The sequence below is a fragment of the Malaclemys terrapin genome, chromosome 1 (genome assembly GCF_027887155.1).
Source record: "Malaclemys terrapin pileata isolate rMalTer1 chromosome 1, rMalTer1.hap1, whole genome shotgun sequence".
Classification (NCBI taxonomy): domain Eukaryota; kingdom Metazoa; phylum Chordata; order Testudines; family Emydidae; genus Malaclemys; species Malaclemys terrapin.
The window spans coordinates 330,710,483-330,738,330 of record NC_071505.1 but is presented as its reverse complement, the minus strand read 5'-3'; the positions used below and the strand labels follow the sequence as shown (position 1 = coordinate 330,738,330).

Here is a 27,848-nt window from a genome sequence, read left to right as displayed (position 1 = left end):
CACTGAACAAAAACACTGACCCAGGAACCTATCCTTGCAACAAAGCCTGATGCGAACTCTGTCCACATATCTATTCAAGTGACATCATCATAGGACCTAATCACATCAGCCATACCATCAGGGGCTCGTTCACCTGCACATCTACCAATGTGATATATGCCATCATGTGCCAGCAATGCCCCTCTGCCAGTACATTGGCCAAACCGGACAGTCTCTACGCATGCTCAAATAAATGTGTTAGTCTCTAAGGTGCCACAAGTACTCCTGTTCTTTTTGCGGATACAGACTAACACGGCTGCTACTCTGAAACTTTTCACAAAGCGATCACTTTATATCTGATCTCTCAGTCCTCATCCTTGAAGGAAACCTGCACAACACTTTCAAAAGGGTGAGTCTGGAGCTTAAATTCATAACTTTGCTAGACACTAAAAATCATGGACTGAACAGAGACACTGGATTTATGACTTATTACAACAATGTGTAACCCACTAACCCCTCCTTTTTGTCTTATGACTGCAGCGGTGTTAACAGGCCACTTCACCTTGAACGGTCCCTTACAGAGTATGTGCTAAACTGTTTGAGCTTGTATTTAGCTGTGACACTCAGAGTACCTACCTTTCCCAGACTGAAAGAAGAGCTCAGTGTAGCTTGAAAACTTGTCTCTCACACTAACAAGAGTTGCTCCAATGAAAGATATTACCTCACCTACCTTGTCTTGCTAATAACCAACCAAATCATTTTCCAGAGTCTCAGATCCTGTCTCGTCCAGCTTAGCATCCTCAGCAAAGCATGCAAATTTTCCTTTAGGTCTTGTATGCCCATTATAGTGGGCAATTTCTTGAATCACAGATTCACCAGGCCAGACTGATGGTGCTGCACCCACTATGCACAAGTGCCATTGACTACACAAGGTGTGAGGCTGAGAATTGGAGAATTGGGTTGGCAGAGTGCAGAATGCAGAAGTTGTGCATGGCTGTATGGATTGGAGAGGAGAAAACTCACCCAAGTTTGCAAAGTGCTTTGGAACGAAAGGAACTATATAGACATAAGCTCAATAGAGCAGCTAGGGTAAAGTTCTTAGTTGTACAGCTCCTAATGAACAAAGCTCAATGAACAGGGCATTTGCCTGTAGTTGAGAAAGGCAGGCTTGTGACTGAACCCTAGGATTAGGACTCAGGATTTCTGAGTTTTTTTCCCAGCTCTGCCACAGATGTCCTTTGTGACCTTGGGTGAGTCACTTAATGTCTCTGTGCCAGTTTCCTCCTGGGCAAAAACATATTTATCAGCTTCAAAGGGGTGCTTTGAATCTTAATTAAATAATGAATGGAAACCACTTTGAGATCTTTGCAAAGAAAGCCTACAGAAGAACAAAATACTTATGAGTTCTCTTTTGATTTGTTTGTTCCGATGCAAAACTTGAGCTCAGAGGGATGGGCTGCATTTCCTTTTGGAAGCTTCAAACTCTGTTGGATTATTGTGAGAAATGGAAAATATTTGAAAGCTTTTCTCAGCTCCATAAAAAGAAATCAAACATACCTTTATATCTTCTTCAGGCCAGGAGTTTAGCATTGTTGCAATATGGCCTTTGTCATGAATGGTGATAAACAGTCCACTAAGAAATGAAACAAAAACAAACCATGCTATAAAATCAGTAACTACAAGGTAAGAGAGGACAGCAGGTGGGAGCTGATTTACTGAACCCAATCATTAGACACTTATTACTTATTGGTGTGGAAATACTATCCCATTGTTAATATCAACGTTAGGGCTGATCTTATAACCTTTGGGCTTAAAGGCTACATGATTAGGCCTTTAATGTCACCTATATTCAACCACCGAGACCAGTTTTATCACTTTTCCATTTCAGTCTGGCAAGAGTCAGATTTAGCTCAATGGAAATTTCCTTAAAATAAGACCTTAAACATAGCAGAGATTGGTAATTCCACTTTTAGACCTTTAATAAGTGCATGGTTTTGGCTACAGAACACATGAGGAGGCAATGTGGCTCAGTGACTGGGGATACGGAGACCTGGGTTCCATTCCAGACTCTGCAAGTCATTTCACCTCCCTGCGCCTCTGTTTACTCACCCACCCTTTGTCTGTTTTGTCTATTTAGACTGTAAACTCTTAGGGGGAGGCTGCATCTCCTTATGTATTTGTCCAGCGCCTAGCACAATGAGGCTCCCAATGCATCTAGGACTGTAGGCGCTTCTGTAATACAAATAATAATAATAATAATGGACTAAATTTCCAAAGGTCTGCACAAGGGGAAAACTGAAAGATACGTGCTCTTCTGTTTCACCCCCGCTGCACTGGGTTTTGTAGATACATTAACATGCAGTTTCATTCAATTACCCCGCTTGTAAACACAAACCCCTTGTTTGCCCAGCAAAATCCATTTTAAGTGAGTCAAGGGATGTATGTGCATTCTACGCAGCTCTCCCATTACGTAGTTCCGATGGCTGTGATGCCCAGGGTAAAATTTCAATATTCAAATATTTGCGGTAGTAATGGTGTACACCGTTCATGCTAGGTACCTCCAAAGACAAAGGTAGCCACCTGCCTATTCACTGGGAAAACAGATCAAGATGACAGCATTACCAGACCATCTCTCTTAACAGCTGCTTAGTGTTTTCAGATATAGTGTTTTCTTTGCTGTCACTCCGAGATGTACTACCCTCTGAAAGTGGTATTTCTAGAATAGCCTCTGCAGTGTTATTCAGAGTAACTGGCTTATGTTGTGATGTCTTTTTTTGAAACACTACTTTACCAGCGATAACGCAGAAAACAGCAGCCTGATGTATCCATTATATATATGGAAAGTAGGTGCCCAATCCTGCAAGGCTTGGTCTATACTGAGCTCCCTCCACTCCTGTTGGCTTCAGGAAATCTTGCAGATTAGAGCCCTTGATTTGGACTGGGTGTAAGAAATTAGAGGCAATATAAAAATGTGCCTATATATATATATATATATATATATATATATAATGGATACTTTGCCATATATAAATATATAGATCCATTATATTTTTATTTTTTATTATATATATGAGAAAGCAAATTTTTATATTGCCTCGAATTTCTTACAACCAGTCCAAATCAAGGGCTGTAACCTGCAAGATTTCCTGAAGCCAACAGGAGTGGAGGAAGCTCATCACTTTGTCAGACTTCCATTTCACAACCCTCTCTCTTAGGGCTACAAAATTAATTTGACTTAAGCTGATGTACAGCCACCCCAGTAATTAAAGTGGTGGTTCACATCCACACTTGCTCCTTCTGCCATCGGTGCGCGTCCTCACCAGGGACACCGACAGCTGGAGCCTGGCAGCTCTGGGGCTGACAGCGCGAGGTGTCAACACCATGTGCTGACAGCCACCCCAGCACTGACAGCCTGAGCTGCCAGCCAAGCACGGGTCTCAACTGGTGCTCGGCTGACAGCTTAGACTGTCAGCGCTGGGGAAGGGGAGGGAGGGCACCAGCTGTCAGCCTCACTTGGGGTTGACAGTCAACAGGCGATGTAAATAACGCAGTGTCTACATGGACACTGCGTTGCCCTGACTACATCGACATAAATGCTACACCTCTTGTGGAGATGGAGTTATTATGTTGGTGAAGCAGTGGACTTACTTCAGCAGAAGCAGCATTCTAGTGTAGACACTGACAAATTAGGTTGACATAAGCCACCTTTGCGTCAACCTAACTCTGTAGTGTAGACCAGGCCTTATAATGCTGCAGCCATGTCACTGTAGCGCTTAGTGCAGATGCTATCTACGTTGATGGGAAAGCTTCTCCCATCAGCACAGGTACTCCACATCCCTGAGAGGCGGTAGCTAAGTTGGCGGGAGAAGCCCTCTCATAGCACTGTTGCACCAGGGATTAGTTTGATACAACTGCGTTGCTCAGGGGCATGGAAAATCCACACCCCTGAGTGACGTAGTTATACTGACATAAGTTTGCAGTATAGACCAAGCCTTACTATCTGTCCCAAATCAGGGAACACATGCTAGTGATAAGTATTATTCTGTAAGACAGTTATAATTATTAACAACATAGCATCATGAGGGAGCTCTGGAGCCGCTGGAGAAGTAGCTCGGCATTTCTAAGCCACAAAAGCTATTCAGTCCATGCAAATACAGTTCATTTAATGGTTTTGTCTTCCAATATAAAAACATCAGCTACAAAGGAGATATTTTATAGGGCTTTGAAAAACCATCTCCATTCCAAGCCCAGAACACTGCTGCATGAGCAAACCTAACTGGAAAGCAATGATTCATTTGAGAACAATTAAAACAGAAGAGTATACAACTTTTTACAGCCATTAGTTGCTTTTGGCAGCAGACAAAAGGAATTTTGCTGTGCACTAGACTCCTGCTGAGAATCTTGATAAAAAGACCATGCTCTTTTCAAACAGAGGAAATACAAAATATAGTGATAATTTCTGTGGTAATCAAAACCTGAGCACACAGGAAAACTGGAAATGTAATAAAATTGAATCTATCGGTCCACGTACAATGCTTTTAAACAGTCCCCACTAACCAACAACAAGTTAACCACATACACATAGAATCATATAATCATAGAAGATTAGGGTTGGAAGAGACCTCAGGAGGTCATCTAGTCCAACCCCCTGCTCAAAGCAGGACCAACACCAACTAAATTATCCCAGCCAGGGCTTTGTCAAGCTGGGCCTTAAAAACATCTAATGATGGAGGTTCCACCACCTTTCTAGGTAACCCATTCCAGAGTTTCACTACCCTCCTAGTGAAATAGTCTTTCCTAATATCCAACCTAGACCTCCCCCACTGCAACTTGAGACCATTGCTCCTTGTTCTGTCATCTGCCACCACTGAGAACAGCCGAGCTCCACCCTCTTTGGAACCCCCCTTCAGGTAGTTGAAGGCCGCTATCAAATCCCCCCTCATTCTTCTCTTCTGCAGACTAAATAAGCCCAGTTCCCTCAGCCTCTCCTCATAAATCATGTGCCTCAGCCCCCTAATAATTTTCATTGCCCTCTGTTGGACTCTTTCCAATTTGTCCACATCCTTTCTGTAGTGGGGAAAAATTGGATGCAGTACTCCAGATGTGGCCTCACCAGTGCCAAATAGAGGAGAATAATCACTTCCCTCGATCTGCTGGCAATGCTCCTACTAATACAGCTCAATACGTCATTAGCCTTCTTGGCAACAAGGGCACACTGTTGATTCATATCCAGCTTCTCGTCCACTGTAATCCCCAGGTCCTTTTCTGCAGAACTGTCTCTTAACCAGTTGGTCCCCAGCCTGTAGCAGTGCATGGGATTCTTCCGTCCTAAGTACGAGACTTTGCACTTGTCCTTGTTGAACCTCATCAGATTTCTTTTGGCCCAATCCTCCAATTTGTCTAGGTCACTCTGTACCCTATCCCTACCCTCCAGCGTATCTACCTCTCCCCCCAGCTTAGTGTTATCTGTGAACTTGCTGAGAGTGCAATCCATCCCATCATCCAGATCATTAATGAAGATGTTGAACAAAACCAGCCCCAGGACCCACCCCTGAGGCACTCCGCTTGATACCGGCTGCTAACTAGACATAGAGCCGTTGATCACTACCTGTTGAGCCCGACGATCTAGCCAGCTTTCTATCCACCTTATCCACCATTCATTCAATCCATACTTCTTTAACTTGCTGGCAAGAATACTGTGGGAAACCACTTCAAAAGCTTTGATAAAGTCAAGGTATATCACGTCCACCACTTTCCCCATATCCACAGAGCTAGTTATCTCATTATAGAAGGCAATTAGGTTGGTCAGGCATGACTTGCCCTTGGTGAATCCATGTTGACTGTTCCTGATCACCTTCCTCTCCTTCAAGTACTTCAAAATGGATTCCTTGAGGATCTGCTCCATGATTTTTCCGGGGAATGAGGTGAGGCTGACCTGTCTGTAGTTCCCCGGATTCTGCTTCTTCCCTTTTTAAAAGATGAGCATTATATTTGTCTTTTTCCAATCATCGGGGTCCTCCCCTGATCGCCACGAGTTTTCAAAGATAATGGCCTATGGCTCTGCAATCACATCAGCCAACTCCCTGAGATCATGCAGATCTCCTTCTCTGGCCTATTTCAAAAGCATTAACAGATGCTAATCTCCATTATAAAGATATACAGTAATCAAAAGCATATTCCTTACGATGGTCTTCACATGATTCTGCATGAAAAAGGGACTAGTTGACCAGATTTTAAAAGTACAAATTAGCAACATAACTAAAAAGCCTATCCAAAAAAAAAAAAAAAAAGTAAACTGTAGTAAGAATCAACAGAGGGTCCTGTGGCACCTTTAAGACCAACAGAAGTATTGGGAGCATAAGCTTTCATGGGTAAGAACCTTGCATCTGAAGAAGTGAGGTTCTTACCCACGAAAGCTTATGCTCCCAATACTTCTGTTAGTCTTAAAGGTGCCACAGGACCCTCTGTTGCTTTTTACAGATTCAGACTAACACGGCTACCCCTCTGATACCCGTAGTAAGAATGTATTATTTCATGTATTTAATAGAGACACCATTATGTTAATTTCTGGGCAAACTTTACATAGATTAGATCATTCATAATTTTTTTTAATAATAAAGCATATAACCTTGAAAATCCCATAGGATCTAATCAGCTATTTAGCCTCTTTAAAATGTCCATCCCTAGACATTATATGTGCCTTTACAGAGCCAAATTTAGTGATGAGTCTAATTTGCATGATAACTTGCCACAAATTTAGTATAAAGTGTCCTCTGGGTTTGCCCAGGTGTAACTGACCAGCTGTGTCAGTGGAACCCAGCAAACAATTCTGTTGATGACTGCACAGGGAGGAACAGCATCCAGCTTCCATTCTGAGCTGCACTGGCTATGCAGGGACTACAACAGGGAGTGGATATAAGCAGGGTCATTTTTACAGTCACTTTTCAGAGTAGATGTGACACAGAGAGAGACACAGTTACTTGCTAATGTACTGGGAAATCCTCATATCTAATTAATGCCACCAACCAGTACACAAGAAGTATCTGAGTTACCGAAAGATAAAGTTCACTTAGAAGAAAACATGTAGCCTGAAGAACAGACTCCTGCTTCTGGCGTGCCCTCTATTCTTCTTTGGATTAGGTTTAGATACTTTGTTTCCTGGAAATTAAAAGATAACTATATTCATGCTAGCCTACTTGGCACTTAATGAGAATGAAATTAGTTAACAAAAGGCCAATGACATTGCTCAAACCACTCGGGGGAACTGAGTACAGTGCATGTGCAATTCTTCTGACAGACTCCTTTTTTTACTATTAATCTGTCATTCCAAGCATATTTCACTATAAGGCAATGTGTGGTCCCTTCTCCCCACTCAAAAAATAAAAGAAGTGAATATATAAGTGGCTAGCTAGAAGCCAAACAGGTCATAGGAAACAAAGCTGATTAAAAATTAACTGCGGTAAAATTAACCGAGTCCAGCCAGGATGCACAAACTCTGCAATTATCCCAGCTAAACAATAACCTAAGGAAGGAGCTAGCTTCATGGGAGGTAAGGTCACATGCCTTTCTCCAATATGCAGCACACAGTGATCCAATCTACACTTGTGACTGCGCTTTGGAGCAGGGCAGTTGGCACTGGTATTGTATTTGGCTGCTTCCTCAATGCTGGTTTCACTCTAGTCTGCTGAGGGATGATGAACGCATATTTAATTCTAACATGCCTCTCACCCATTCAGCCTGCCTAAACCACATGACCTGTATGGAGGACCACGAGATTTTACTCTTTCTTCTTTCCCAGATCTTCCCTCAGAAGATGGTTAGTCTCAGGCCTGGGAGACAGGAGACTTAGGGTCCATTTTTGTCACCAAGACAGGCTTCTCTGTGCCTCAATTCCATGATCTGTGAAATGGGGATAAAAAAGCTAATCTGCCTCACAAGGGCATTTTTCATCCACATGTCTGAGGCAGTCTGTCCCTTACACTTTCCTTTCTGCTTCCGTTCATAGAAGTGCTCTCTGAATAAACTCTGAAGCTAAATTTTTTTGCCTTTGCATTTGGTTACTTATCTCGCTAGCCATCCAAAACATACTGTTATCACTTAATATCTGTTAAGCCTGGACAATGTTCTTGGCACTGTACAAGACCTGAAAGGAAGACAGTCCTGGCCCTAAAGAGCTTCCTGTCCAGTAGACCAAACCCAAGAAGACAGGACACACTCCACGCCCGGCAGAGGAAACAACATCGGTTTATTGCTGATTTTTCTAAAAATAATGTTTGAGTGGTTCACTTCTCGTGAAAGAGCATAGCAGATGTTTGCAAATAAGAATGTTATTTTTCTGCTTTCATTTAATGAGATGCTAGTTTTCCAAAGACAAACTACTAACAATAATACCGGTTAGGTCATTGGCCTAGGACGTGAGGGAGCTGGGTTCAAGTCTCTGCTCCACCACAGACTTCCTTGGGCAGGTTACTTAGGCGCTCTGTGTCTTGGCTTCCCATCTGTAAAACTGGAATAAGAGCACTGCCCTGCCTCCTGGTGTTTGTGAGACTCCAGCCAGTGGGAAACGCAGAAGCCAAAGCAGAGCCTGTTCTATTAAGGGAAGGGGGTAAAATGGGACCCAGCTGGGCCACTCCTTCCCCCAATAACCTCTGGACCCCAAACTGTGCAGGGAGACCCTCTGCCCCAAATCTGGGGACACTAGGATCCCGATGGTGCCTTCCCTCCCACCCACCATGTGGTCTTAGGGGAAAACTGCAGAGAGGAGCCAGTCAGAGCCCACAGCCAGTAGGGGCAGAAGCAACCAAAGCACCAGGCCTTTTTTCACCTCTGGACATCCCAGTCAAAACTGTTCTCTGGCCTGTGCTGGTTGGCTGTTTGCTCCTTCCCCCCCTCACAGTCTCTTCCCCCCCCTCACAGTCTCTTCCCCTCAGATTTACTTCACATCTGCCCCTCTTCTCCCCTGCCCTGCCCTGGCCCTGTTACCCCTTCCCTTTTCTAACTACCCCCCCAAAACAACCTAACAAACAGCCCCTTCTCCACTGACCACATAGAACTAACCCGACATTGGCTGCTATCACACTGCTCGCTTTGCTTGTGTGTTCTACCCCTTCCTGCACCCTGGGTCTCTCAGGTCTATTGCGATTGTAAACTCTTCAGGGCTGGGACACCTACTACCGTGTTTGTACAGCGCCTAGCACTGGGGCTCCGAGATGCTACCATAATACACATAGCAATAATAACTAAACTATATTAAAGATTGTGAGGGGCTCAGATGCCATGGTCATTGGAAACATAAGTACCCAAGATAGACAGGAAAACACAACAAACTCTAAAGCCCCCTAAAAGGGCTATTCTCATCTCAGAGGGAAAAAAGCATGATCAAGTGAGAGAGGAATCAATTTCTATAGTATTATTAAGCATTTCGATTTCAGCTATCGGCATACGTGGTGCTTCTCAGAGGGATGCGGTCCCTGGATCAAGGACCTTACTATCTAGCTATTGGAACATGAAGAATGCAAAGTGCTTCACACACAAGCAATTAATGGAGCACCTTATCGTACAGCATTAGAGGAGAGAAACTGAGATAACGTGCCTGAGTCTCTAGGTAGCCACTCACACATGCGCAGAGTGAGTGCCGAACACTACCAGATCAAAATGGTCATGCAAGGCCCCTGATCCTGCAAACACTTGTGCACATTCAATTGGGTCATCCAGTCTGACCTGTATATCACATACCATTAAATTTCACCATGTGCGTAGTCCCATTGAAGTCAATGGGGCTGCACACAAAGGCACTGCTCTTCCTGCATACCGTGAATTGTAGGACTGGGACCTAAATGACGAACAAGGCAGAGAATTATGGTCTATTAAAAACTCTTAAAATTGTGCTCTGTGTCTTTAACTTCTCAGGAGTTTTCTCGGACCTATGTGCAGGCGAGCAGGGGGTTCTGTATGGAAGCATGCAATCAGAGTAATCTTGCAGCCAGCCAGCCTAGAGTAAGGTGAGGAGAGTTGTGCCTCTCTATTTTTTTAAAGGAGCAGCCTGCTTTGTCTCTCTCTGTTTTGTGATTCTTGTGTGATATTGTTCCGGATTCTAAGAAATAAAGTAGTGTTACGTTGCAACCTTCCAGCAGAATATTTTATGCTATTTATCTAACTTCTCAATGTGTCTGCCATAAGCATAATGTGAAGAATCAGTGTTCTATTTTTCTATTTTGAATACAGGGATGGGTGCTCAGGTATGACTGCAATGAGGACCTTATAGTAGACAAAAAGTAATTGAACATATCAGCTATCAGCAGAGCAATATACATTACAGAAAATAAATGAAAACAGATTTATTTGGGAATAAGCTTTTGTGGGTAAAAAAGCCACTTCTTCAGATGCATAGAGTGAAAATTTTGACGAAATGACTAAATGACTGAAGAAGTGGGCTTTTTACCCACAAAAGCTTATGCCCAAATAAATCTGTTAGTCTTTAAGATGCCACCGGACTCCTCGTTGTTTTTGTGGATAAAGACTCACACGGCTACCACCAGATACTTGAGAAAATAAATGAATACACCTAAACAATTTTGGCTAAGGGCAGACTGAAATAAATCACAATTCAGTGCTACTGTCCAAAAAGGAAGATTGATTCTACAAATCAAACTGCTGATATGCAACAGGCAAATTTCTACATTCACCATTTGACAATTAAAGATAGAAGGTTGAAATCCTGGCCCCAGTTAAGTCAATGGACGTTTTGACTTCAGCAGGACCAGGATTTCGCACAGCGGAAGTAAGGAATCTGTGGAAAGCCGTTACTTACAAAATTATGGGCCAGATCCCTGGCTACATCTGAGGACTACACAATGGAGCTCAGAAATGGGGTACGAAGGTGGCTTTAAGCGACTTTTGCTTCTCTGATTCTGGGCTGACTGTGCACCAAGCCTGGTCCAGTACAGTAGATTGCTGGCTGCCAATAGCTGCAAAGGGGCCTATATAGCAGCTGGGGCTCAGCAGGGCATCAGTGATGCCCCAGCCACACCTCCTATCCTGGCCATTGCATAGTGGTGAACTACTTCATCCCTTTTCCTAGCTTTATGGGCCTGGCGGATCCCCCTTCAGGGAATTTGGGGCCATTTTGTACTGGTGATGCAGTGCAGAGCAGCTACAGCACAGCCAAGGCTCTGGGCCTTTATGCTTCCAAAATCAAACATGAAACTGACCCATTATGCAGCTTGGGTCTCCAGAGCCTTCTCAGTCAGCCACACCCCTTATTATTATGATTATTCTTTTGTAATCACTGTGGTAACAGGATTAGATGCTCTGATATAAACTTTAAAACTGTTTGGCTCTTTTTGGAAAGCTAGAGTTTGTAACATGCCTCTGGGATATCGTCTTTGGAGACATTATGTTTTAATATGCACGTATTTGTCTCAATATTGTATAATCAATCATCCAACTGGACAAAATCAACATGGTAACTCAGTGATTTTTAGAAGTTTGTTTACATGTAGATGGAAGACTTTTTGGCAATAGTCAGATTTATTTATAATTCATGGAAATAATAATGTGTGGGTACTAATGAGAAACAAATAATACAATCCAAAGCAAGAGTGATTCTTATTATAGTCAAGTCAGAGACTTATAGGACAAAACCCTACTGTCTGTACATGATAAGCTTTATCCTGAAATAATCCATTTGTGGGAGAGGGAACAGGGCTGCCTTCACTAGTCATGTAAACATTTCTAAAGCTGTCATCACATACTTCAGATGGGAAAACCAGAATTTAATATCAGACCCAGAAGATGCAGTTTCCAAAGTTCATGATAAAAAGCCCCACATGTTTAAACATCCAGGATCCTGAGGGACTGGAAGTAGATATGCAGTACAGAGCATTTCAATACTGTTTATGAATAAGTAAAGACAATTAAAAAAACAACAGATTCTCAATACTAATTAGTGCACAAGTATTTCTGCTGGAGACCTGGATCCTGCAACTTCTTTCTTTGGCATGGGCAGACTCCTTGCACGTCCCTGGAGCGCCATTCACCACTTTGGGGTTCTGTGGAGGGGAGAACCCATGGCAGGATCAGGGCCTCTGTCATAACTTTTTGATCCAATTCATAGTTTGCCACATAATTATCAGATTTTTTTTTAAAATCACCCTAATATAGTACATAAATAAATGAGCCTTTCCCCCAGTTCAGAAATGGAGGGGTTAGTGGCGGGGACCGAGAGTGACAAACATCACGCAGAGTGCTTGTGAAGCAGCATGGGGGTGGACTGGATGCTGTAAATCCATCTCTAATTCCATTCTAAATTCTGATTAAGGATCGGTAATGAGCCACACGGCTGTGTCTGATCACAATTAGTTGCACTTATTCGAGCCTAATCACTCTCACGGGCAGGCTCTGCTACTAAGCAGAAGGGCTTTAACCCAAGTGCTCTCATGTATCCTTTGCCAATCCCAATGGAATGCTTCACATTCTGATATTCAACAGTACAGGCCCCTCTTGGGTTTCAAGACTCAATTGAAGGCTTTATTCAGCCTTAATTTTCAGCAATTGTCGTATTTTTAAGTATAACCCTGGGAATGACCCTTGCATTTTAGAGGGCTACATGAGGATTGAGCCACAGAGCTCCTATTAAAGTCAATGTGTGGTTAAAATCTGTGCAATTCTGAAGATTTACAGCCTTCATTTTTACATATTTGGAGCAACCGCAGCTCCCACTGCTTCACCAGTGCTGACTTGTGACAAATTAGGCCGACAGTGGCTAGTCTATTGTATGATGGAAATACATAGGTGTGGATGGATCAGAGCCATGCTTCTGGCAAGACAGGAGATGCTGAGGGATCCCATCCACCATCTAATCAGTGTGCAGATCAAGATTAGACTCATTAGACACTGCCCACGTGTGAAGAGCAGAGTGAGCCACAGGTTCAGGCTCAGGGATAGAAGGCTGAGTTCATTCCTCAACCTGTTCTGCAGCTGAGACCCCCAATCCCAGCCTCACAGCATGATGGACACTTGGCAATACCTAGGCAACTGAGAATTAGAGAGGGGAAAAGTGTACCAGTTTACCAGCATTAAGCATTGCAAAGGGAGGCAAACTGCTGCCTATGGCCTGTGTTCATCTATTATAACTGTCAGCACATCCTTTATTTCATTTTACGGGCTCATGCAAAGGTTAAGAGATCAGGTTTGCCTGGGGAAGTTAAACTAAATCCTAGCCTGATTGCATTTCCTTCTCATGCTGAGAAAACTCCACTGAGACCCACACCTACACTTTTCAAATGCACTGCAGGGAGCCCCAAGGATAAATGAAGAACTTGGACAAAGTGTGACACAGAGAACAAAAAAAGGAAAGAAAAATATTTGTACAGCATCAGGGCAATTTGCCTTCAGTTAAATGAAGTCTAATCTGGCACATTCTGTCCTGGCTAAGTGGATACATTTATAAAAATGTCCCAATCTCTATTTTAAATTGCACTTATCAGACACACAAACATTAATGGCTATAAATTTTTCAAGTTACGTGCCTAAGATGTGCATGGCTTGCTGTATCCTACGTTTAGCAGTTTATCTTCAGGGGTCTGCATATCAGGCATAAGACAGGAAATGTTCGGAATTACAGCATTAATGACCCTCTGTTCATCCCACTCATAGAATTATAGCTGGAAAAGACCTATCAGGGCCTAGCTACTAGCCCCTTGGCTGGCACAAAATCGCTCCCTACACTTTATTTTCTAACATTTTGTCTGGTCTATTTAAAAAAGCCTCGCAAGATCCTGATGCACCCATAAATTCCTTTGGGAGACTGTTCCACCACTTAACAAATCTCTCCAGTAGAAAGATTTTCATGATAATCAATTTATCTTTTCCCTTTCACTTTCATCCCATTACTGCTTGTTATACACCCAGGCACCAACCTAGATATTTCTTCCCCCTCCTTGGTGCTTATCCCACTGTAACTCCTCCTTATATCGAGATGTACAAACATAAACCAGGGCTAAATTAACTGCTCTGATTCTCCTTCCTGAAAGGCTCCTGTACCTCAGCCCATGGCATCTCTTTCTATTTTCCGTTTCTCTATCAGCCCTCCTCCCACTTCTCCTCCTTCCCGTCTCTGCCTAAATTCTTTACTAACAAAACTGAGGCCATCTCACAAGAGCTCTGCTCCCTTCTGTGGCTTCCCTACCCCTCTTCTCCCTGTCCAAAGCCCTCCTGCCTTCATTCCAGTCACAGAGAAATCTCTCCTACTATACACCTCATACCCCACTTGTTCTGCCTCCTTCCTTTCTCAGCTGGCACCTTTCCCTTAGCCTGCAAATACATTCTCTTGCATCCCCTATCCCTGATCAACCCTCGCTTGACCTCCTCAAGCTCCTCCTTTGAACCTACCTAATCAGAAACTGCTTAGGGAATTCCACTGGCCTAATTTCAAAACAACTCTGACATCTGGAGTGAAATTCTGGCCTTCTTCAAGTCAATAGGAGTTTTGCCATTGACTTCAATGGGGCTGGGATTTCACCCCTGTGTTAGGCAGTTAGTTTTGATCTCAAATGTCACGGGTGCATATTCTGCCCCCGAGAGACTAGCAGGTGAGAGAGGAGGATGAAGAGAAGCAGAGAACTTTTTCGAACTGAAACAAATAGCTGCACTACATTATACACTATGTGCCGGCCATCCACTTAGGCCTGCTTGGCTTTGAGGGAGCATGTGGAAGGTTCCTGAACCTAAGACACAGCACAGACTTCCCTTAGCTAGAAAAACTCTTGAAGATATTGAGTTGCCTTGAAAAAGACCCTATGAGTTTAAATTACAATGTGGGGGAGAAAGGATGGTGACTCTTCCTTTCCCTGTCTCCCTCCTGGTTAACCCAGCTTCCTGCTTTGGGGGTCCCAGGGTGTGTCTACACAGCTCTTGGATGCATGTTAGGTAATTCACGGTATGGGAGTAGGGTTGCCAGGTGTCCGGTTTTTGACCGGAACACCTGGTCAAAAACGGACCATGGCGGCTCCATGAAAAGTCCAGTCAGTGGTGCAGCAGGGGCCTTGGGCTAAGGCAGGCTTCCTACCTGCCTTGGCTCTGCGCGGCTCCCAGAAGCGGCCGATAGATCCTTGCAAACCTGGGTGCAGGGAAGCTCCACGCATTTCCCCCGCCTGAGTGCTGAGTCTGCAGCTCCCATTGGCTGGTAACTGCAACCAATAGGAGCTGCGGGGGCAGTGCCTGTGGGCGCGAAGGCAGCGTGCATAGCTTCCCTGGCTGCCCAGGCATCTAAGGACCGCAGGGACCTGGCGGCTACTTCCTGGGAGCTGCGGTAAGTGCCGCTGGGACCCTGCACCCCCTCCTGCACCCCAAACCACTCATCCCCAGCCCCAATCCACTGCCTGTACCCCAAACCTCTCATCCTTGGCCCCACCCCAGAGCCCGCACCCCCAGCCGGAGTCCTCATGCCCTCGTGAGTCGCCACTGCTATCTGGAAGTTGACTACTCCTGAACGCTGCCAGTCTGTAGCCAACCGATTTGGCATGGGGAGATCAATTGTGGGGGCCATTCTTAAGCAGTGGTGTCAAGTATCAGAGGGGTAGCCGTGTTAGTCTGGATCTGTAAAAACCGACAAAGAGTCCTGTGGCACCTTATAGACTAACAGATATATTGGAGCATAAGCTTTCGTGGGTGAATACCCACTTCGTCAGACGCGTGTGGTGGAAATTTCCAGAGGCAGGTATAAATATGCAGGCAAGAATCAGTCTAGAGATAACGAGGTTAGTTCAATCAGAGAGGATGAGGCCCTCTTCTAGCAGTTGAGTTTAATCATAATTAAAAAAGCGATCATGATTAATCGCAGTTTTAATCACACTGTTAAGCAATAGAATACCAATTGAAATGTATTAAATAACCAGGGTCCACAGACGCGTGGATGCGTGGTAACATGTGTTAGTCTATAAGGTGCCACAGGACTCTTTGTCGATTCTTAAGCAGATCTGCTATGCCATTGATAAGGTGCTGTCTAACTGGGCCATGAAGCTGAGGTAATGCTCAGAAGATTATTGATAGCCTTGCATGTATGGGGCATGCATGGGGTTCCTAAACTGTATAGGTGCAACTTATGAATGATGTACCTATCATTTTCTCCCCTGCTCCCTGCCCTCCATCAGGGCGCAGAATTTCTCCATGGTGCTACAAGGACTGGTGGACCACCACAGCAAGTTTACAGACATAAATTAATGCAGAGTGGTCTGGAATGGTCCACAACGCTAGGATCTTCTGGAACTCAGTAGTATTTAAACTAATGGAGAAAGGATTGTTTGCCCCTAGAATCACTGTGGCTATTAATGGGGTGGAGGTTGGTCTGGTTATTTTGGGAGACCCAGCATATCCCCGAATGTCCTGGCTAATGAAGCCATACTCAAGCCACTTGGATAGAAGGAAGGAACATATTAACTATTGCCTCCGTAGTTGCAGAACGGTTGTGGAGTGTGCATTTGGCTGTCTGAAAGGCAGATGGTGCTGTTCATTAATTGCTTTGAAGCAGAAAAAGAAAAATAATACACCTCTACCCTGATATAACGCTGTCCTCAGGAGCCAAAAAATCTTACCGTGTTATAGGTGAAACTGCGTTATATCGAACTTGCTTTGATCCGCTGGAGTGCGCAGCCCCGCCCCCCCAGAGCACTGTTTTACAGCGTTATATCCGAATTCGTGTTATATCGGGTCATGTTATATCGGGGTAGATGTGTATTCCAATCATTACAGTTGTGTGTTGTGTTTTGCGTAATATTTGTAAGAGCATGGGGAAAGCCTTACATATGGGTGGGAGGCTGAAGTGTGCAGACTTGCCTGGAGGTTTGAGCAACCAGCAAGGCATCCTATAGAGAAACACAAACAGATGGGGGAATGCTATAAGGGTTGTCTGTTGTTCATATTTTGAGTCTAATGGCTGAACATGTTAGCCCATGGGGGTTGTATTGGGATACAGACACTGCGAACACCGGGGTATTGTGTGTGGGTGGTTTAAGTTTATCATTCCCTGTGTGCTTTTGCAAAACCCATGCATTATTTCAGCCTTATTTAAAGGATTTTTTGTGTTAATTGCAAGGATGACTCATAATGGATGTACGGTGAATGGTTTTTAAAGTTTTAATGAAACCTCTGGAAAAATAATCTCTTTGTATTTAGAAATACATTTAACTAACCAGTCTGCAAAATAACCAACTATACATAATCCTTTTAATGAATGCAACAGTGCAAACAGAACTCAAAGTGCAACAGTAAGAACATTCCAAATACAACATATTTTTAGTGGGGGGGCGGCACAAAGTCATCAGGCAAGCATACACCTTGCTTCTGGCTCTCTTGTCCACATGGGTTCTGGGGTTGGGTGCCATGGCTCAAAATTGGTTGGAGCACTGGAAGGCTGAGCTGGATAGTAATCCCCTCTACATCCCCTTTCAACTCAACTCTCCAACCTAGGGTGACCAGATATCCCAATATTATCGGGATCGTCCCGATATTAGGGACTTTGTCTTATATAAGCAACTATTACCTCACTCCTGTCCCGATTTTTCATACTTGCTATTTGGTCACCCTAATGTGACTCCATGTAGTGAGGAGGTGTGGTCTCCGTCCCGGACAGAGAGGGAGAGAACCACGACCGCCACCTGTGGGCAGAACTGGGATACCCGCGGTCGCCCTGCCGGAAGCAGAGGGGCGGGACAGGAAGTGGAACTATAAAAGGCAGGCCCTCCAGCTCAGTTGGCGAAGAGCTGCCAGAGGAGCAGGACGACTTCCCCTCACTGCTGGAGCTTGGAGCCGACAGAGGCAGCTACAGCGCCAGAGACCCGGAGGAACTACTGGAGCTGCCAGACACCAGGAGCGCTGAGAGCTGTTGAGGCTGCCACTTGCCGTTTACCCTGCTCCCGTCAAATTTTGAGGGTCCCACTCCCAGTGATTTCAACCGAGAAGTACTGGCCTGCTGCATTGAGCCAAATACTCCGTCAATCCAACTGCTTTGCTCCACAAGTTCCTCCACAGGAACAAGCACTACCACACAATTATAATTAGATCTGAATAAGAACAACAACATAAAATGAATGTTTCTCATGTGAATCTCATCACTGTAAATAATAAAATAGGAATTTTTCTTGTTCGAAGAATGACTATTTGTAAATATGACTTGGGAAAACAACCTTTATCAAAGTCAAAACTGAAATTAGACTGCAGCTCACAGTATACCAGCAGAGAAACAGTGTCCTCCGTAAAATAAGAAATCAACTGCAACCAGGGCATTATGGTTTGCCCTTTTCTGCAGAAGCCACAGGCTGGAATCCATAACAGTTCCTTGCCTAAGTTCAACAACAGAAACTCTTTGCAATGGGACACCAGTGCATGAGAGCAGATGTTCTTACCACAGTGGCAAAATAATGTAGGCTTTTAAAAATGAGTTATAGGAAGGGAATTCCTCCAACAGCAACAACTGCACAAAGTCCTGCGTGAGGAAAGACACTGCTGCTTTCCCTGAGATAACAAGAGGATTGGGAACAGAACTGAGGACAAGCCAAAGACATGGTTTAATCTCAGTGTTTGTTGTGTAGACTTTAAATCAAACTTCTCAAAGGGGGAGGCAGTGTGTTCTAGCAGTGTGACCATAGGACTGGAGGTCAGGAGCTCCCAGTTCTAACCTTAGTTGGTGAAAAGCCAACAATGTGCTGTGAATAGTGCAACAGTCCTTGTCTCAGAGTGCTCACAGATAGAGATATCCAGGGGGAGGGGCAACTTTAGGTTCTTTTCCCTTAGGACAAGGGTTCTCAAACTTTTGTACTGGTGATCCCTTTCACATAGCAAGCCACTGAGTGCGACCCCCCCTTATACGTTAAAACACTTTTTAAAATATTTAACACTATTATAAATGTTGGAGGAAAAGCGGGGTTTGGGATGGAGGCTGACAGCTCGTGACCCCCCATGTAATAACCTCACGACACCCCCAGTTTGAGAACCCTGCCTTAGGACCAGATTGAGGATCTGCCTGCACTACAGCAGCACATCAGCTGTAGCATCATAGTGTAGATGCTTCCTACATTGATGGAAGGTTTTTTTCTCTAGATGCAGTTCATCCACCTCACTGAGAGGTGGTAGGAACAATTCTTCTGTTGACCTAGCTGCATCTATACCAGAGGTAGGATCGACCTAACTACTACACTCAGGGCATAAACTTTTCCACAGCCCTGAGAGAGGTGACTAAGTCAATTTAATTTTTAAGGGTAGACCAGGCCTGGGACTTTAGTCTTGTCATGTGTAAAGGGCAGCACACCACAGGTCCTTCTCTTGTTTCCCTGTGCTTCAGGGCAAAGGGGTGGGGATGGGGAAGCAATCTGTTAGCTAGGATGGGCAGCACAGATGCCGTCACCTTCTTCACTGCACACTGGTCAGTGAGTTTGAGAGTCAGGAGGGACATTAAGTTTCCCCCCACCCATGGGTGGTGGGTGAAGCTTCCCCTTGGGGAGGTTAGCCCCCTACCCTGCCTCTTCTGACTGAGGCCCCGCCACTACCCGTCCGCCCCCGGTGGCACAAGGTTTGGTGAGGCTTAGCCTCCCCACGCCTCCATCATGCGCCGCCCATGCCCCCACCTCTGTGCAATGGAAGCAAGGTGAATAGCAATCCCAATGGAGGCACGTGGAATACCAATCCCATTCAACCTGCTTTCTCACACACAGAGCAGCGGGCCGGGTAATCCACTTAAGGGACAAGGGTGGCTTTTCATTTCTGCATGGCATCATAAATACAAATGAAACCTGTCCCTAATCTATTCTTTTTCATATTTTGTGGAAATGGTCTTCAGGCCTCACTTACTCAAGGCCTTCCTCATACAGTACCTTCTGGGTATGTCTACACCGCATCTGGGAGTGAACCTCCCAGCCAGGGTCCACAGACGCGTGGTAGCGGGGCTTGTGCTTGCACCTTACAAATAGCCCTGCAGATCTTGCTTTGATGTTGAGGCTCTCACAGGCTTCAGGCTGAGCGCCAGCCCATGCTGCACTGTCTGTACAGTTATTTTCAGAGCAATAGTACAAGCCCTGCTAGCACGAGTCTGCAGATCCAGGCTAGGAGAATCGCTCCCAGATGCAATAAAGACATGCCCACAGTGACCTTGGGCCAGTCACATAAAGCCTGCCTCAGTTTCCCCACCCCTTATATAGGGGTCATACTCCTCACCCACCATCACTGGAGGTACAATGAGAGTGAAAATAGAAAGTGATATATTAATTATTATTATTATTATTCCACTCCTTTATTAGATGCAGATATTCTTGTAATACAAGTCTTTAGAGTAAAGCCTATGTTTTTAGCCTAGTGATGCATTTGAGGGATGGAAGAATAAGACACTTTAAAGGAATCTTCACTATTGAACTTTCAGGAAAGCACTAAAACCCTCATAGCTAACAACTATAATTAGAGCATTAGCTAATCAAAATTATTTATTTTTTAAAACTATATTATTACAAGGAATCATGCAGAATATTTCTCCCCAAAATGCACTTTGCTGTGCAATCCATTGCAGTGCATATGAAACAACACAGGTTCTCCGAGTCACCAACAGGTATTTAAAGCCCAAATGTTCCTCAAAGGGCCGTGCTGTCAAAAGAACTTCAGTGCTATGGAGACAGCAGAGGAGAGAAAGGAGGGCAGGGAGTGGAAGGGTGTGGCTTCGGAGTGACATTTGTGGCTAAGTTACACAGACTGTACAGTACTGTTTCAGAACAAAACCACCCTCTGTTCACAGTTTACAGGAAGACAGCAGAGTTACTCCCGGCTACCCAGCTTGTCATTAAAAGCACAACAGCACAAGCTGTCTGACAAACCATCTTTTGATCAAGAATCAAATTTTATTTTTGCTGGGCCACCCACAGAAATATGGGTGCTCAATACAAAGGAACATTCACATCCAACTAAAGAAGGAAAAGAATAGTCAGTCTACTCACCGTGGCCTTCTGAAAGCTAGACCATACTGCTGACAGGCCAGGCCGACGGTGGGAGTATAAACTATGGGCATGAATCTCTCAATGTCAGAGGTCAGCACTCTGTAGAAAAGCTTCTCGTTTCTGTCTTGGAGTGTCATAAGAATAATGTATCTAAAAAACAAAAAAAGAAAAAAACCAGATACACACATCAAAGAACCTGGGTATGGACAATTCCACCAATGCCGTGCATGACTGAAGAAGCTAATGGACTCTAGATTCATAATGTCTCACTTGCTAAGAATGCAGGACACTCCCACAAGGGCCAAGTACCAGTCTTTTGATGGGCAGCCCAAGCCTGAGGTTCCAGAGGTACTCAGCTTCCATAGCCCCATTACCTTCGACAGGAGAGGTAAATGCTCAGTGCCTCTGAAAATCAGAAACTGCAGTATCCTCAGGATCTTCAGGATTTGCAGCACAAACATGGCTAATGAGGAGGATCAGAAGAACTATGCTGAAGGCATGGTTATGAGGGCCAGTGCCAGAATTAATCTATATCTGATTTAAATGTATCAAGTGATCTGCATGCTATACATATTTTAAGGACTACACATATACAAACTGCAATAGATTCATATTCCTAAAATTCTCCAACCTACCCCCAATCAAATTCCTGCCCATCCACCCACAGTCTTCAACACACATCAGCTTTCAAACCTTACATACCCCAATCAACCTATTCCCTTAGAAAGAGTGTGGGAAGAGATCAGTGTTAAAAATGAAGAAGGATAGTTAAATTCCATACCAAAAAAAGAAACACTAAAATAATAATAATTTAAAAAATGAGGTAATAAAAAAAAAAAGTTAGGTCACCTCTGTAACCTTAACTTTGCCCACCTGTGCATATGCATCATGACACAGTCTTAGATGATCACATATTATTTTTTGTGTGGGATGTAGGATTCGCTGATGTGCTTGAGCTATGTCAAAACATCTCTCCTATACTCTCTTCTTTCCTGAAAACGATTCCTGGGCTGAGAATGAATTTGTCAAATTTCAGCCACAAAAGTGCAAGTCTGAAAATATTCTAAGCAACTGGAAATGGCCCACTTACAATGGAAACGTGCAAACTTAACCGTACTATGTGTTCAGGGCCTAATCCTGCAAAGTATAGCATGTGGGCAAACTGCTGGGCTCCTCATAGTCATCGCAGTCTGTCTGCATGCTACATAATGCAAGACTGGTGCCTAAGTCTACGATAAAGATGGGCCAATGCTGCTGTAGCGGAAGTGCTAAGCTAGAGAGCAGGGTACAATTTGTCTGAATTTCTCAGTTGCCAGGCCAGCAACAGTGATGTAAAAGCAAAACACACAGGCACTGGGGAAAGGAAGCACCTAACATTTTTCCACAGTAACTCTTATGAGTAAGGATACGATTTCGTCATGAAGGTCACTGATTCCGTGACTTTAACGGACCGCTGTGACCGCCTGCAGCAGTGGGGCTGGAGGAGCTGTCAGCCCCTGCCACAGTAGTGAAGCTCCAGCTGTCAGTCGCCCCCAGACAGGTCGTGAGCTTCTGTGAATTTTTGCTTTTTGCCCATGACCTGTCTGTGACTTTTACTAAAAATAACCGTGACAAAATCTTAACCTTACTTATGAGCAATACTGAAAGTGATGGTGGGTTAGGAATAGGAGGAGAAGAAAATGTTTACCACTGCATAGGATTTTTAAATTTCTCTTATCTGCTGGCAGGTTCTTTTTGTTCTTCCATCAGGCATTTTACTGAACATGCTGATAGACGGATAGAGTTAAGTGAATGCACTATGTTAGTGATCATGTTCTGTGTAGTGTCATATCTACCTTGGGAAACAACTGGAGTGAACAGAGGAGACAATGAGCAGGCTAGAATAGACACAACTGGCAAACTGTTAGTTAACAGAGTATCCTTAGCTGGAAGAACAGTGATTCTGAAGAAGGGCTCTGAGCATGTGAGGCTTAAAACTGGGGATCCTCACATCTCCATGCGGATTGTAAAGACCACAATCCCAGCCAAAAATTGAAAACGGAGGAGACTTTTTCAACATACTTGTCTAGATCACTGGATTTGGTCTCGTAGCTTTTCATGACACGGAGAACTTGAACATCTTGGCTCAAGAAGCATGGAGGAAGCAGACCATGAATTCCAAGTTGTAGCCTCTCTTCAAGTGTAAAGGCCATCCCCTATGAAGGAAAGGCGAAGGCATATTTAAATAACAGAATATATCACAGTCTGCTCTTACCAGCCACAGTGACCCCTCTTCAGAATAATCTGCAGAGGAACCTGTCTTGGTAAAAAAATATCATCCAAGGAACTTGCAAAAGGTGTCCTTCTACATGAAATGCTAAATATCGACTAAACTGTAATTCTACACACATTTATTATGGCAAATAAATAGGTTAGTACAACTGAAAATAAAAAGAAGTAGACACTGATATAGAAATAAAAATAGAAACTTTAATACAGGAGGACCTGAGGTGAGCTCCTCCACAATTGTGTGTGTCTGGCACACTCCTCTGAAGGAGCTAACATCAGACAGATTTGAAGCTAGGACATGGGACTGGATAGACCATTTCTCTGTTCTAATAGCACCTCTGACCCCTGTTTATACAGTAGTGCACTCCAGTTGGCTATGCAAAAAATGCATTATAAAACAATGGAAAGAGACTAAGATCTTCTGAGATCAGTCCAAAAAATATTTCCCAAAAAAGCGTGCCTGATATTGCCCAACTAAAACAGGAAGAAAAGTGTATTTTTCTCCTTTGTACTTTTGACATTTAGTCTCCAAACCTGCAAGGCTTCTGAAATAATAGAGAATAAAATCAACCTTGGACACCAGCTCTAAGTCAGTTCTGGGCTGTACAATGAAAATATTGTGGCAAAGCAGGGAAAAGGCTCACAGCTACTACAAATGTCAAAGTTTAGCTACAATGGATGTCAAAGAAAGAGATAATCACAAATTCAAGCCATCTATTTCCTACAAATACAGAGGAGTGACGAGGCCAGCAGAAATGTTCAGCATTAAAGCAAGGCTTGAAAAACCCACATGCCCAAACAAAATGATCAATTTGGAGAGACTTATTAAGGTTTGGGAACAAAGCAGCTGATTTCATCCCTAGAGGGAAAGGGACAAACCTAGAAACAAAGAAATCCAGTGGCTGCTACTCCTTTAGAAGAGAACTGGGTATAGTTACTGGCATAGCTATGTCTGTTAGGAGTGTGATTTTTTTAAATCAATATAGTTATGCCGGTAAAACCCTAGGGTAGACAAAATTGTACCCATATAATGTGATTTATACCAGTATATCTTATTTTGCTTCACTGAACTAGAATATGCTATACTGATATAGGAACTTTTATACTGGAATAATTACATTTACACTAGGATTTGTTTGTTTGGGGTTTTTTCATTTGTTTTGTTTTTTGCTGCCTTTAACTATAGTTACAGCAGTAAAAGTTTGCAATGTAGGCAAGGCCTCAGTCACACAAGGAGGAGTCTGTGGCAAAGCTCGGAATAAAACCCAGGCTGCCAGTCCTCTGGGAGCATTGCTCCAGTAAGGTTATTAGAAGACTTAAAACAGGGATCGGCAACCTTTGGCACGCGGCCCATCAGGGAAATCCGCTGGTGGGGCGGGACGGTTTGTTTACCTGGCCATGGTTCGCTGTTCCAGGCCAATGCGGGCTGCGGGAAGCAGCAGCCAGCACATCTCTCAGCCCATGCCACTTCCCGCAGCCCCCACTGGCCTGGAACAGAGAACTGCGGCCAGTGGGAGCTGCGATTGGCCGAACCTGCGGACGAGGCAGGTAAACAAACTGTCCCAGCCCGCCAGCGGATTTCCCTGACGGGCCACATGCCAAAGTTTGCTGGCCTAATAGTAGGTCTGTGCAAAGAACCACTTGGTAAAACGGTTCTATGCACTGAGTTAATACAGCATAGAATAAACTTGGAAACAGACAATGTCCCAGGTCAAAAGCTTTGATTCACTGAGGTTTTTTGTTTTGTTTTTGAGATTCAAGAGTTGTGCCTAAAAGCCATATTGCATGGGTCATTTTTCTTGTGTTGATATCATTGGTAAGTAATGTGGCTACCTACTTCCTAAAAGAGCTAAAACCAATCAACAAGCATTCTGATCATTTTAAAAAACATATGGAAAATGAATCATTGTAGTGGATGGCTATCACTTAATGAAAAATAAAACAAAAAACAAATGGGAAAATCCAACCACTAGCAAAGCATAACATTAAAAGGAAACTTGTTTGGGGGTGGAGGGGGGGGTATTGCTGTAGATTCTAGCTCTAGTTAAGCCTCAGATGTTTAGATGATCATGATGGTCCTTCTGACTTAGTCTGTGAGTCTATGTTCATACCCGCTCTTATTTGAGAGGGCATTTAACGAGTAGATAGCAGCTTCTTTGCAACTGTATCCCATTCCCCATTTTCCAAGACGGGGAAAGGAAGATACAAAATGTCAGTTACAGCAAAACTACAGGGCCTGATCCTACTACTACTAAAGTCAATGGAACACTCCTACTGCCTTTAACAGGAGCTGGATCAGGCTGTTGGAGTCTGATCTTCTAGGGAGCCAAGTGTTCTGTTCAGGGCATGCAGAGACGTTAGATAAAAACATAAAAATGCTCTTGCTGGAAGTTTTCCATGAAACATAACTTTATTTTTTAGACTCCAGAATGATAACACACAAGAACCTCAAAACAGAAAGAGACAAAGCAGGCTGCTCCCCAAAACAGAGAGGCACGTCACCCCTCTTTACTCTAGGCTGTCTGCCTGCTTAGCAGACTCTGATTGCACACCTCCTTTCAGAGCCCCCTGACTGCAAACAGGACCAAGAAACCCCAGAGAATTTAAAGTAATGAATCACAATTTTAACAGTTTTCAATACACCCCACTGAGCACCCACAACACCCATTAAAAGTCAAAGCCAGATGTAGGTGCTCAGGACCTCTCCAGATCAAGGCCTTAATTTGCATTGTCCTTCAAAAGCTCTGTATCCTACAATGCAACTAATTCCCACAGTACCTAGCAGTCCAGGGGCTGGTTGGGTGGCAGGACCAGTGATTCTGTTACAGGGAGCCATGGGCCAGTGATTAGGAAACATGGCACAGAATGGCAATTTCCCTGTCTGATGAGAGCAATGTGATTGGCAATGAACATGGGTGAAATTAATTTACCTTCCCAATCCAATGGGGACAGAATTCATCCTGTAAACCACAAGCAGGTCTGTAGCGATACTGTTCTAGTCTATGGGCTGCAAGAGTGGCCAAAACTCCTTTGCAACCACTATTTGGTCAAGCTTATGGGAAAGCCTTACTGAATATAATGAACTAAAAACAACTGGGTTCTACATAGACATTTAATAGGGTTCTATAGATGCTCTTTAAAATCTGTAGAGAATAACATCCTTTCCATAGGTATTTGGACCTATAAAATTCTATAGCAGGGCTATACTTAGATTGTAAGCTCTTTGGGGCAGGGACTGTCCTTTTGGTCCATTTGTACAGCACCTAGCACAATGGGTCCTGGTCCATGACTGGAGTACCTAGGTGTTAGTATATACATGCAATAATTAAATAATAATAATAAATCTCTATTAAATTCAAATAATAAATTCAAAGTTTATTGTTTTCTGCTATGGTCAATAGCATTTTCCATAAGGGGCCCGCTCCTCTGACCCCCTCTGCACCAGCCAACTAAAGGTGGGTGCAGAGTACCACTCTATCATGCATGGGAAAGGGGAGGGATGGCGACCACACCCTGCACTGCTCCCATCACTCCTCAGTCCTTTCCTTGCAGAGCTCTATGGCAAAGCTTTAGTGGCACAGAGGAGCTTGCACAAGCCCTCCCTTGCCCTATAGGAATTGTATTTTTTAAATATATATTGCATGAGTGGCGCGTGAGCCCCCCCCTTCAGGGAGGCTAGCCCCGCGGCCCCGTCCCTTCTACCTGAACCCCCACCCCTACTGCCTCCCCATCCGCTGGAGGTTGGAGGAGCCCCGGTTGAACTGCCCAGAGCCCCCAGCCGCCCCCAGCGTTGGGCCGCCTGCAGCGCAGCCACAGCACAGGGCCGCCGGCCGCCCCCAGTGTGGGTGCCAGCACTGGGCCACTGTCCTCCAGCGGCAGCTGAGCTCCCATCAGCTTGGGGGAAAGGGCGGAGCATGGGCAGGGCTTGGACTTAGGGGAGGTTTAGCCTCACTTGGCATATTATACCTGCTGCCCATGATATATTATTTGTATAACATGGATCGAAGGAGCATGAAGGACATGGGGATGGTTGCCCTCTGTTTTCTTATATCTTGTGGAGTATTGCCATTTTGATTTTTTAGTAAAAAACTAAAAAAAAAAAAAAAAAGACAGTACTTGTTGCTTCTGGATTTTCAGGCGGCTTTACTCAGCATGTTTTGAGATCTCCTCTGAAACCCCAGAAGGATTTCCCATTACACATTCCCACTGATTATTGTTGTGCAAACCTTTTGTTGACCATGCTTTACAAATTCCCTTTTAACAGTTTCTCTCTCTGGGTTCAAATCCCACGCTCCTGGTCATCCCTTCTTTACAAACTGGTGCAATGGTTGTTGGTTTCTAATCCAGTTGGACGGTAGTCCTTCCTCTCCCACGGAAACTAGGAACTTTCAAAAATGATCATTTAGCAGCTCAACTTTTCCTTTGCTTTGTAAAGACCTTTAGTACAAATATCGGAGTCTGGGGATTTAACTAGAGAAAGGTCCACTGATCTAATTATGGCATCAAGTGTATTAACTGCCATTGGGGCTGTAATGATATTTATTGCTTTGTGCAAGTTTGATTTATTTGGTTGGGCTACAACCCCAGGACCAAATACTGCTCTTGTTTACACCAGTTTCACAGCCGTGC

The 27,848-nt window shown here is 44.1% G+C and overlaps 1 protein-coding gene across 1 annotated transcript in view; it reads right to left on the bottom strand.

Annotated features, from left to right (window-relative positions):
• Window positions 1-27,848, bottom strand: part of ME3 (malic enzyme 3) — a 196,593-nt gene that overhangs the window by 70,777 nt on the left and 97,968 nt on the right. Inside the window, exons 2-4 of the mRNA XM_054015695.1 lie at window positions 23,013-23,146; window positions 20,952-21,101; window positions 1,537-1,612 (exon numbers count right to left, since the gene is read on the bottom strand). Coding sequence (XP_053871670.1) covers window positions 1,537-1,612; window positions 20,952-21,101; window positions 23,013-23,146 — 360 coding nt within the window. The remainder of the gene's footprint in view (window positions 1-1,536; window positions 1,613-20,951; window positions 21,102-23,012; window positions 23,147-27,848) is intronic.